Source organism: Chlorocebus sabaeus, chromosome 26 (genome assembly GCF_047675955.1).
Source record: "Chlorocebus sabaeus isolate Y175 chromosome 26, mChlSab1.0.hap1, whole genome shotgun sequence".
NCBI lineage: Eukaryota > Metazoa > Chordata > Mammalia > Primates > Cercopithecidae > Chlorocebus > Chlorocebus sabaeus.
The window spans coordinates 34193247-34206490 of record NC_132929.1 but is presented as its reverse complement, the minus strand read 5'-3'; the positions used below and the strand labels follow the sequence as shown (position 1 = coordinate 34206490).

Sequence of the window (13244 nt, the reverse complement as noted above, 5' to 3'; positions counted from 1 at the left end):
ATTATTAAGGGAGAAGGAAATGTCAAGGAAGAAGAAATTGTGATTTAAAATTCAATTTGGGTTCTATATTACTGTCCCGTCAAAAATATTTGAGATGATCCTTTTAGGTGTTTACATATGTTTGACTCTTTGGATTCAATAGCAGTGGTAATTCTTTGAAGAAATACTTATTGAGGCCAGGCACAGTGGCTCGTGCCTATAATCCCAGTACTTCACAGAGCTGAGACAGGAGGATTACTTGAGACCAGGAGCTCATGACCAGCCTGGGCAACATAGGAAGACCTCCGTCTCTATAAAAAAAATTAGCCAGGCATGGTGATACATGCTTATAGTCCCAGCTACTTGGGAAGCTTAGGCGGGAGGATTGTTTGAGCCCAGGAGTTTAAGGCTGCATTGAGCTGTGATCATGCCACTGCAGTCCAGCCTGGGTAACAGAGCGAGACTCAAAAGAAATACTTGGTGGGTGCGGTGGCTCATGCCTGTAATCCTAGCACTTTGGGAGGCCAAGGAGGGCGGATCATGAAGTCAGGAGATCGAGACCATCCTGGCTAACATGGTGAAACCGTGTCTCTTCTAAAAATTCGAAAACAAAATTAGCCAGGCGTGGTGGCGGGCACCTGTAGTCCCAGCTACTCCTGAGGCAGAGACGGGAGAATGGCGTGAACCCGGGAGGCGGAGCTTGCAGTGAGCCAAGATCGCGCCACTGCACTCCAGCCTGGGCGACAGAGTGAGACGCTTGTCTCAAAAAAAAAAAAAAAAAAATAGTGTGTACTTTTTGCTGCCAAGTCTTTGTTAGGTGGTAGCATTACAGTGAGGATCAAACAGAGATAATTTCTTCTTTCCAGAACTTACATTCTAGTGGGTGAAGTGGAATGTGGACAGAAATTAAATAATCCCACAAATAAATGTAAGGTTGCACTACGTAAGAGACATTGGTATATGGTTCTGTGGAGTGGTATAATGGATAAATTGATCTTCTCGAAGTCTAAAGGAAGAAGGAAGCCATTAACAAGATCAGAATAGGTAGTGTCAGCATGTGCAAAGACTGTGGCAGGAGGTAGACTGTGTGTTGGAGGATTGGAAAGAAAGCGTGTATAGCTGTACCACAGACAGCTAGAGTTGGGTAACATAACAGGGTTTCTTTGTGAAGTAATATGGAATGAGAAAAGCTGCATAGTTAAGTAGAGGCTGTGCAATGTTGATATTTGGGGGAGCATGTAAAGAAGATTGGGCTTAATCTTTAGAGCAATAGGAAGTCATTGAAATACATTATTGAGGTGGATGACATATTCAGATTTGCAGTTTGAAAAGATTGCAGTATGGAGAAGAGATCTAAGGCCATTAGTGGCTATTGGTTGATTGAATTGATTTTACTACAGTATTCTAGATAAGAAGTAATGGTAGCTTGGGCTAGAGTGGTGGAGCCAGAGATAATGGATAGATACCTTAGGTATTTAAGAGATAAACTTGACAGAACTGGATGGTAGATGGGTATTAGATGTGAGGTAGAGAAGATATCAAAGTATTATAAGCTATTACACAACTCGCTTTAGATTTAAATGAATACATATTAAAATATATGTTTTGAAAATGTTTAAAAGTGAAGGAGTTCCTTGAATAGATAGTAAATTATCTATATGGAGAAGATCATGAGACAAAGTGATTTTAGGAACTTTTAATGACAGCAGAAATACCTATGGTGTCATATAAAGCAGAGTAAGAAATTGTTTACAGTATGTATTCTTAATTAGATAAAATGATAGTATTAAAGCATGCTAATTATCAAAAATGACTCTTTTTGATGTATAGATACCTCAAGAAGAACATGCTGCTAATGGTCCAGAACTCCTGAGGAAAAAACGTACAACTTCAGCTGAAAAAAATACTTGTCAGCTTTATATTCAGACTGATCATTTGTTTTTTAAATATTACGGAACACGAGAAGCTGTGATTGCTCAGGTATTTCTGATTATGCGCTCTTTTAGTAGTTCCCGTATTGTTTTATAATGCCTTTTCTTTCCTTTAAAAATTTAAGTTAGTATATTCTCTTTTTGGGAAAAAGTATGCATTTTCAGTTGTGACGTGATAAAATGTGTAAGGTAGGTACATGGATAACTGAAAGACTAGTTGGGATATTTTAGTGTCAAAAGACAGGGGTAAGACAATGATTTCCTGAAGGAGATGATGACACTGAAGTTTAGCTTTGGAAAGGGAGTTGAATTTTCATTTGTGGCCTTAAAGGACGGAAAGATGGAGGAATCCTTCCAACTGGAAGTATTTAATTATATTCTGTATTTTTACTGTATGTAACACTTTATTAGTTACATTATTATTTGCACTTGTGTCTTCTCAACCCTCATTAAAGTACAAATATTTTGCGGGTACCCTTCAAAATGTCCTTCGTGTTGAAGGTACCCAGTAAGAATTTGATGAATGAACTTTTGACTGAAAGGATTTGAAATGGAGAAGATGGAGGTACCACTAGTATAAATGATTCATTTTGGTGGTGAGGATGAACTTATTTTTAAACATGTGTAAAAGCTGGGTGGTTCTTCCCTTAGGATTTTGAAAATGTGAAACTAGAGCTTGAGGGAAGGGTTGCCTTGAGAGATTGAATGTGGAAAGAATGAAACCAAAGGAGAAGAAATTGGAGCTATCTGTATATGGTGAATAGGTTGAGGAAGAGAAGCTAGTGAGGAAAAACGTAATAGTTAATGAGGTAGGAGATTTTCTAGGATTTACCAAGGAAGAAATACATTTCAAGACAAAAATAGCATGAATTTATAATGAGCCCTATGAGCACAGCTAGGAATTTCATTAGCAGTGTTTGGCAGCCTGGGCTACCTTTGAAGTGATTATTGTTAATGCTTTTACTTGACCATCTTGTTTTATGTTTTTACAGTTTCTTTGAAAATAACTTTGAGAGTATACATATATGTTTTTACACAAATCGTAGCAAGAGTACTTTTTGTAAATGAAGTTAGGAAGGTTGTCTACAGAGTGGTTTAGAAGCTAGAAAGTTTAGTTGGGGATCAGCTAGGTAAACGGATGCTTTTGGGTTTATCATCGTTTATCTCCTTGTAGAATTTAGCAAAATCTGAATGTATATATATTATATTTGTATTATCTCCCTCTTTTCTTCCCCTACTAAAGTAAGCCTCTGTAAATTTATAGGGACCTTCTGTATTTTGTTCACCACTATATCCCCATTGCCTAAAACAGTGCCAAGAATATAGAAAGTGGTCAACAAAGCTTACAGAATGTGTACTAGTGCAGCAATAGAAGGATTAAAGTCAGGGAATGACTGTGTGTCCTGAACTGTCAGGGAAGTTCTTATAAAAATGTTTGAGCTGAGTCCGAAGGATAAAGAGAGAAAGATACTCCAGGCATCGGATATACGTGAAAAGGAATGAACGTGTGACATTGTAGGATTGGATTGAGGAAACAAAACTTTTATGTGACTGAAACAAGAGTGTATGTTTGGGCCGGTTGTGGTGACTCATGCCTGTAATGCCAGCACTTTGGGAGGCTGAGGTGGGTGGATCACTTGAGGTCAGGAGTTCGAGACCAGACTGGCCAACATAGTAAAACCTGTCTCTACTAAAAATACAAAAATTAGCTGGGCATGGTGGTAGGCGCCTGTAATCCCAGCTATTCGGGAGGCTGAGGCAGGGGGATCACTTGAATCTGGGAGGCAGAGGTTGCAGTGAGCCAAGATTGCAGCACTGCACTCTAGCCTGGGCAACAGAGCAAGACTCTGTCTCCAAAAAAAAAAACAAAAAAACAAGTCGGCATGTTTGTTGTTGGCCAGAGGAGTCTGGAAAAGAAAATAGAATCTCCCCTGTCAGCACAACTCACTAATCTTTTTCATGTTTCTGTCCAGTATATAATGTTGACATTTTAAAATGTGAATGTGGTGGGACATGAATAATTATTGATTTTGAAAATGGAAATTTATAATCTTTTTCATCTTTCAACATTGCCTCTAAAATGTTCTTTTTTTTAAATCATAGATATCCAGTCATGTTAAAGCGATTGATACAATTTACCAGACCACAGACTTCTCCGGGATCCGTAACATCAGTTTCATGGTGAAACGCATAAGAGTAAGGAACTTAAATAGTTAAAAACACTTAAAAAGTGCAACAATCCAGACCATGTTTACACACACACAAAAAAGCTTGCTTTTAATTTTATCTTTATGAATTAAATAATTTAAATTAAATTGTATCTGTTGATGCAGTTTTTTACTCCTGGCATTTACACATGTACACACACACAGATACTTGGGTTTATGATTTAAGAATTAAATGTATAAGGTCTTAATCCGGACTACAATAGAGATAAAGTGTGTTTTCAGTCTGTCTGATTAACATATTATTAAGAAAGTTCGACTCTTCAATAACTATGGATATAGTACTTGACTTTTTCCCCCTAACATTATCCCTCAGTTTCCTAAAATTTGCTTTGTGCAATATTTTTCACTGTGTGTTCCATTTGGTGTTCCAGGGGAGAAAGAGGATAAATACAGTGTTTAAATAAAATTGGAAGTTGGAAAAACCCTTAATACTATAATCTTCTTGAAAATTCACAACTCACAGTAACATGTATCAAGTTTTGAGAAGTCTTCAGGAAAGAAACCCATATTTTTCTAAATTTTTGACCATGAAACTTTTTTTTAGAAAAAATATATTAACATGAACAGATTCCAAAATACTTTAGGCATTTTGAGAAAAGCTGATCCAGAGCCATAGGGTCACATAGTATTAGTTTTAATGTTATAAATTACAGGTAAATAAATAAATTACTGACAAATTTAGGCTATTTTTTCAAAAAATTTCTGAATATTCTAAATATATATGTATAGCTTTTTAAGAAACAGTATTTGTATACTAAATAAACAACCGAACTTAAAAAAAATCGTCCTTTCACAAAAGTATTTGCCGCAGGGTTTCTTAATATTTATGCTTTCCTAGTTTTCTTCAAATATGGTTAGATAAAATGTCTATACTAGAAAATTTTAGTATATACATTCAGCCACATAGCTATAGGTAGTCCTTAAATTTAGAAGTAGTATGATTAAATCTTAAATTGAATTTTCTTAAGGTGAAATATGATTTACTGGTTTACAGTATAAGGATTGTTCATAATTAATTGCTTTCATGTATTCTGTGAGCGATATAAATCCTTAAATGAGCAAGTAACAATGATAAGAAGTATTAAGTGTTGCTGTTTGGTAGGCAGAGCAATAAAATGCAAGTAATGAAAAGTAGAGAACACCTCAACACATTTTAGTGATGCCCTTTGAGGAAAATGATTTGTATTATGAAGAAATGCATGTGTATAAGTAAATAATGTGGTAGTTGGTTGTTTTTAGACCTTAACTCTTATTAAAACTTTGGTAAAGTTTTATCTGTTGAAGGTTGTTCACAACCTATTAATTTAAAATTTATATTCTGTCAGCAAATATTAATAAGCCATTTAAATAATAGGTAATTACAATTTAGATGCAATTTTTTCTTTTTTTTCCGAGAAGGAGTGTCACTCTGTTGCCCAAGCTGGAGTTCAATGGCGCAGTCTTGGCTCACTGCAGCCTCTGCCTTCCAGTTTTAAGCGATTCTCCCACCTTAGCCTCCCAAGTAGCTGGGATTACAGGGATTACAGGCACCCGCCATCATGCCTGGCTAATTTTGTATTTTTGTAGATACAGGATTTCATCATGTTGGCCAGGCTGGTCTTGAACTCCTGACCTCAGGTGATCCACCTGCCTTGGCCTCCCAAAGTGCTGGCATTACAGGCATGAGCCACCGTGCCTGGCCTTAGATGCAATTTTTATTTATAGCCAGTATTAGAAAATTACTAGGAAATTTTGTTTTTATATTTAGTGGGAGAAAGCCATCTACAGCATGTCTTCAAGCATGGAGTATCTGTAAAATACAGTGTGTTTGCTTTTGAATTTTTTTGATGTTAAATGACTGTAACTGATTGTTTTTGGTTAATTGTTAATAGATAAACCAGATGTTCTAAAATCTATTCTTAAGCAGTTGCCCTCAATGGTGTTTTTGCCTTCCTGCTTCTGAGCCTCTTGGTTTTACTGGAGAGTACGGGTCATAAAGAGACCTGTAATTCTTGTTGTATCAACCATTATGTGATCCTCTTATTGCCAACATTTTCAAATAGACTGAGGTTTGCCTTTCAGTAAAAACATTTACTTTCATATTGTAATGCCTTAGCTTACCTGGGGAAAGCCAAATTGTTCTAGGACTTCATAGGAGACAGACAGGTCTCTGAAAGGATGCAGGGGCTAATAAATAAAAGCTTTTGTTTAATAGAAGTCTGGTATTGGAACAGATTATTCAGATTCCGAAGGAGGAACCTGTGGTAGGAGTATAGTAGCTAAGTGTCAAAAGAAACATTCTGAAATAACTCAGTTTGAAATAGTAAAAGAAGTGAATTTGAATTAGAAAGCAAAATTCTTGCCCACAATCAGGAAAAAAAAAATAAATTTGCAGTTAGTTTGGTTTGGCCCATGTGACTCTCTAGGCAAGGAAAACCAGGAAAATGATTTGTCTGCTGAACTGACAGTCTTGGGTTTGATACCTATTTTATATTCTAGTAATTAGCTAGAGTACAGGGTTTTATATCCTTGTAGGTGTCACCATATGTAGGAGATAAGGACTAAAGGAGACTTGTTCAGATCATTAAATTTGAGAAACTATACTTCCTTTACTGAGATTTTGAAAGCAAAACTTGTTTTTTCTTCCCAAGTGTTCAGTGTTCAGGAATCTGGTGAATACTTGCTCAGAAATATAACATCTTCAATTTTAATTTCCCTACCTAGCCTTTCTTTTTTATTTGTTGTTATTGTTTTGCCTTCTGTGATCAGCTCAGGGATGTGGGCAGTGGGAACAACCTTAGAAGCCTTAATTCAGGCCTGATTTCCATGGGAGCATATTGTCCAGGTATATGCAGAAGAAGGTGAGCAGACATTTACACTAAAGCTCTGCTAACATTAATTACTTACTAAATTATTGTTTTGGATTTTAGATCAATACAACTGCTGATGAGAAGGACCCTACAAATCCTTTCCGTTTCCCAAATATTGGTGTGGAGAAGTTTCTGGAATTGAATTCTGAGCAGAATCATGATGACTACTGTTTGGCCTATGTCTTCACAGACCGAGATTTTGATGATGGCGTACTTGGTCTGGCTTGGGTTGGAGCACCTTCAGGTAGTTTATCATATTAAATATGTCTTAACTTACTACTTGAAACAAAGAGGAGTTTTCAGGGAATGTTGAATTTTCAAAGTATAGGAGAAAGTGATGCCTTACAATATCTTAATTTATGCTACTTGAGTTAGGCAAGACTCATAAGCATAATGGAAAAGGCATAATAGATGAAGGAGCTTTTTATTTTGAAATGCATATAGGGAAATATCCTGATTCCTGACATTTGAATAGACCAAATGAAATAAATAATTTTGTGAGAAAAAGTGGTAATTCTGAAACCCAAAGGGAAATTTAATTTTTCCACAAAAGTTAATAAATGTTATATATTTCCCCAAAATAGGGTACTTAGAATCAAAAGAGGAAAACTGTGTCTTGCTCTCTCTTCTGTAGTGAGATAAAGAGCAGAGAAATCCTCATCAAGAGTGGCAGGTAGAAAGAAAAGAAAGCCTACCTTTATTATTTTATTTCTAGCCTTTATTTGAATAAAAGGGCAGCACTGCGTGAAAGAGATGTAGGCAGGAAGTCCCTGGTACCCACAGCTCCATTGACATCATCACCTGGGTTCATACTCTGCTGAGTTTCTGCCTTAGCTATGAAAGCTATTGTCATTGATAATGTTGGGATGGGACAATATCCTTCCCATTACAGTGGGGGTGGAGTGTCGTGGAGGAGCTGTGATTTACTGTATAAATTCAGTTTCCTAGTTTAGAAATCCAAATTTATTAATTGAAAGATGAGTGGAAAGGACCCCAGGCTCTTTGAATATAAATTGTGCCAAGTAGAGTTTAATCAATAGTATATTATCTTCTGAGCTATATACAACAAATTCTCCTTCTGATAATTCATTTCTATCTTTAAAAAAGAAAAAAAAACTTCTGCTTTATCCAGAGTAAGAGAAACTTTTGTATTCCTATTCTTATTAGTTTATTCTTTGATTTGTTTTGTATATTTTAAGATCTTAAGTAGTTCTTTATTTTCCTTAATTTATATTTCTTTCTCCTTTTTTAAAAGTCATTATTTTAAGTCAATATTTTTACAATTGCCATAGCTTCTTTTGTTTTTCTTCTGTGTTTTAAAGTGTACTCAATTTCATGATGTCATTTTAAAGTACAAGTTTATGTCATGGACTGCATATTAATAGTGCAGTATTTTTGGATATTTGTCTTTTATGATAATCTGTGCTTTTTTTGTTACTTGGATTGGTCAGCAGATTGTACAGCTCACTCTTTCCTGTGATTTTTCATGTGTAAAACTTCTATACTCTGAAATCTCTTTGCCCCTTCAATGTTTGGATGATTTTATCACAAAGTTTGTGATTTCTTCTCCCTATTCATTAGTAAGTACTATTAAAAACTCAGGGTCTCATATGATTTTATTTGTATATATCCATTAATACTGTAGTTCTGAAGTCTCAAATAAGTGGTTCTCAAAGTGTGATCCATGGACTAGCACCATCATCATCACCTAGGAACTTGTTAGAAATATAAGTTCTTAGGCCGTACCCGCGTCTCTTGAATCAGAAACTATAGGTGTGGAGCCCAGCAGTCTTAGTTGGAACAAGTTCTCAAAGTGATTCTGATGCACACTGAAGTTTGAGAAGCACTACATTAATATTGTTGTCTCTAAAGCTTGCTCACAAAATGCCTCCTGGGTAAGTGAGTTTGATCTTAAACTAAAAACTTCCTGCCATTTTGCATTTTCAGTTATAGACTATTGTATTTAAGGATGTAATGATTCTGTGGGAATTTGGTAAAATTCTTCCTAAATCTTCAGATATTCTCACGTCTTTAGATTCAGCTACTTATTTTTTTTTAAAGTAGGCTTTATTTTTTAGAACAGTTTTAGATTTACAAAAAATTGAACAGATTAGGTATTCTCAAATCTCCATCCTCCCTTCCCTGACAGTTTTGGGGAGTACTGGTCAGGTACATTTTAGAATGGTCCTCTATTTGGAATCTGTCTGATGTTTTTCTCATGATTAAACCGTAGTTATGGGTTTTGGGGACACTCAGTGTTTATGTCTCATTGTTTGTGATAATTGGATCACCATTTGTGATGCTGCTCATTTTCCTGAGGTGGGTAGAGTTTTGGATTGAAAATGGTGGGGCATGTTACTTGTATTTTCTTTTCTGTCTTTTTTTTTTTTTTTTTTTTTTTTTTTTTTTTTTTGAGACAGTCTTGCTCTGTCACCCAGGCTGGAGTGCAGTGGCGTGATCTCCGCTCACTGCAAGCTCCACTTCCTGGGTTCACACCATTCTCCTACCTCAGCCTCGTGAGTAGCTGGAACTACAGGCGCCCACCACCGTGCCAGGCGAATTTTTTGTAGTTTTAGTAGAGACAGGGTTTCCCCACGTTAGCCAGGATGGTCTCGATCTCCTGACCTCGTGATCCACCCGCCTCTGTATTTTCATTATTAGCGTCTTCATAAAGGTGAAATAAGATACTTCCTGTGTACTTCATGAGCAAAAATATGGTGATTGGCAACCAAAATAGAAAACTGAGACTCCTGTTATCAACGTTCTATCCCCATTTTCCCCGCCTCTGCCTTTTTTCCTTTTATATTATTATCTCTCTTTATTTCAGACGTTAGATGTCTGCTTCGATTACTCTATGTTAAACCCCTAACTTCAGCTCTTGGAAGCCATCTTCTAAGAGCTGCTGGGGAGGGGCTAGGCAGGCATAGAAGAATAGAGGCCAGAGTGGGAAAGAAAAGGGATCTTTGTTCCTTTGGTCCAGCTTTTTCTAGTGTAGGTTATCTGCCTTGAAATAACGTTGCCAGCTTTCTTCTTCACTTGTCTATGCCCTTACTACTAGCTGAACTGAGTTTCATATTTGACTTAATTTTTTTCTAAAACAGGGAATGTTATATATTTAGTCTTGATTATTTCAATACCTTTATGAGGTGTAGGTATTATTGTCTCCCTTCTACAGATGGGGAAACTTGTGTTCAGAAACTTTGTGACCAACCTAATATCACACAGCTAGAGCTGGAACAGGATCTGGAATCTGGACCTTTTGACTCCAGATTCAGTTCATTTGGTAATTATATTACTAGGTATTTTATATGTGTATAAATAAAATCTACACACACACACCACACACACACACCACACACACACACACAGAGTAACATCCTAGCCTTTTCTTAGATGTTTCAAATAAGCAGCTGAAATGTTTTCTGCTTCTTAGTAGAGGTTATATATTGATGGAATATGTTTTCTTCTTTCTTGAGAGAGAATAGTTATAAAATCATACTAAGCTATAATATTTTGATATAATTTTGGGTAATTGTCATGGCATAATGGGAAGAGCAATGGATTGAGAGGTGGGAGACAGGATTCTTGTCTTTTCTCTGTCTGTAAATTCAGGAAAATCATTTTTCTTCTGGTTGTTTATTTTTTTCATTGTAGTTCTATCTTTGCTCTTCCTTTGAGTCTTCATGTTTCTACCTATAGGTCTTATCAGTTAACTGAATGAACAGAGTCTCGGTTCGGCCTGATCATTGAATGAGGCTGGCTTTGGAATTCATCTCTATAGTTAGTCCTGAAACCTTTAGTACTCCTCTATTTGTGAAGAACATTTTTTGAGGCATTTCATTTGGTAGAAATAGTCTCTTCTGTTTTTTTAGATTCGATGTTTTAGTTTGATATTACATGTTAAAATTTGAGAGCGTAGAGAACTTAACACAGGGTTCTCGGGAAAACCCACAGCTTATTCCTAACCCATAGTTTAAAAGTATAATTTCAAATGTTGGGAAAATTACATCATTAGAATATTGCAATAGAACACTTTCTATTGGCATTTTGTGCTTGTCTGGACCCCTTGTATATTTAACATCTTTGATCCCTACCCATTACATGTGAGTAGTGCTCTCCAGACTTGAAAGCCAAATGACTCTGCTCTCACATTTCCTAGTAACACTTCTGGGAGTAGTACTATGGTCTGGTCCAGAATTACTGCTCAGATTAGTATTGTATGATCAGCGTGTTACTATTAGTTTTTGGACTCCTCACATCAAAACTGTATTTATGGAATATGTCAAGGTATCATATTACTCTTGTATTTTTTTCTAAGACTTTTTTTTGGGGAGTGGGGTGGAGTTGGTCTGTTTTGAAGTTTAGGACGGATACTCTGACTTTAGCTCTCAAACTATCCTGCAGATAGAAAATTGTCATTATACTTCTTTGTTGCTTATTGACTCATTCATCAATAATTACTTTTGACCTGAATTTAAAACATTTCACCCTTCTCATTGTTGTTCATAACTTATATTTGTCAGTGATGAATATATGTATAATAAAATCTTAAATTTAAAATATGTAGCAATTGAGTTTGAGTTAATGGTTTAACTGTGGGTATATGTAATACCTCATTACTGAGTTTTCTGGCATATCAAAACTAGTTGCAGTATTTAAAAAATTAAACCATAACTCTCAGAGTTACAAATAATATTTTATTTCTTCCTGTATAATTAAGTTTCTCCAACATATGCTATTAGCCTGCAAAAAATATTAAACTTCCATTGATCGATTGATTGGTTGATTGAGACAGAGTCTCGCTCTGTTGTCCAGGCTTGAGTGCAGTGGCATGATCTCTGCTCATTGCAACCTCCGCCTCCCGGGTGCAGGTGATTCCCCTGCCTCAGCCTCTGGAGTAGCTGAGATTACATGCATATACCACTTCACCTGGCTAATTTTTGTAATTTTAGTAGAGATGGGGTTTCAACATGTTGGCTATGCTGGTCTCCAACTCCTGATCTCACTCAGGTGATCCGCCTGCTGCGGCCTCCCAAAGTGTTGGGATTACAGGTGTAAACCACTGTGCCCGGCTATTTTAAACTTTCATATAAGCAATAATCATAAAGACCAAAAACAGTTTTTAAGAAGCAATATATAAATTACTATATTTCAGAATAGTATATTCTAATTTATGTATACTCTTCTCTTAAATTAACCAGACCCTAAAAGTGCAGAAAAATGTATATTATCAGAGATTTAAAAATATGCCTATTTACCTTTTTTTTTTTTTTAACTGGTAAAAGATTTGAAGTGTGGAGTCTTCTATGCTTAATTCAAGTTTGACAGTACTGCATTGGACCAATATGCACGTGACAAATCTTCACTAAGGCAGGATATTAGTTTACTATTTGTTTAAAACTATGCTGTGTGTACAATAATAATTATATACAGAATACTTATTTATATATTTTCTGGTTTCCAGAAATAATGATGTGCTCCTCAGGACTCAGCTCCAAAAGTAGAACTAGCTTAGGAAAATATAGTAAATACTGACAAATTATTTGGTATTTTCTCTCTACTCAGTTGTCAATGTAGAAAAGGTAGTAAATTTTGAATATCATAAAGGTTCTCAACCCCTTGCTGGGTTAAATTTGCATATGACTCAGTCTTTTAGTTTCCTTTGAAACACAGTTTTCATTTCAGCTTTCTGAATTATATAGTAACAGTAATTCAAATTTGTGTTTTGTTGCCATATAGTTTTCTTATATTTAAGGGGAGCAAGGCAACAGTCATAGTATAATACCGTTCTTGCAGACCTATTTTGAATTGCATTCTATTGCATGCTTTATTAGTGATTCTAAATATTAGACTTGTTTTTGAAGCGAGGCAGAATGGGAAGGGGAGGAGAAGCAATATTAGACTTTTTTTTTTTTTTAAAACAGTTTAGTAACTTTGTTGTAACTTGTGTATAGAAAGCTAATTTGAGCAGTTATCTTAATAACCTTATCCATTTGATTGTATTTCGTTTAAAAATCAAATAGGGAAAAAACTTTTAAGTATAAATATAAACTAAATAACTTCTCACTGAAAATCTTAATAATAAAGTTAATTAAAAGAAAATATGATCTTTCCAATGTAATGTCTATATAAAGGCATTAATTGACCAGACATTTTCTGATTTTCCTATTATTATTTTTCCAATTTCTCATAATTGATTTTAGCTGTGAGAGCACTGTCATTTTGCTATTAAATTCTAAAGTCACTGTTAATGAACA

The 13244-nt window shown here is 35.5% G+C and overlaps 1 protein-coding gene across 1 annotated transcript in view; it reads left to right on the top strand.

Annotated features, from left to right (window-relative positions):
• ADAM10 (ADAM metallopeptidase domain 10) overlaps positions 1 to 13244 on the top strand; it is a 151506-nt gene that overhangs the window by 98757 nt on the left and 39505 nt on the right. Inside the window, exons 6-8 of the mRNA XM_008016455.3 lie at positions 1810 to 1959; positions 4014 to 4106; positions 7048 to 7231. Coding sequence (XP_008014646.2) covers positions 1810 to 1959; positions 4014 to 4106; positions 7048 to 7231 — 427 coding nt within the window. The remainder of the gene's footprint in view (positions 1 to 1809; positions 1960 to 4013; positions 4107 to 7047; positions 7232 to 13244) is intronic.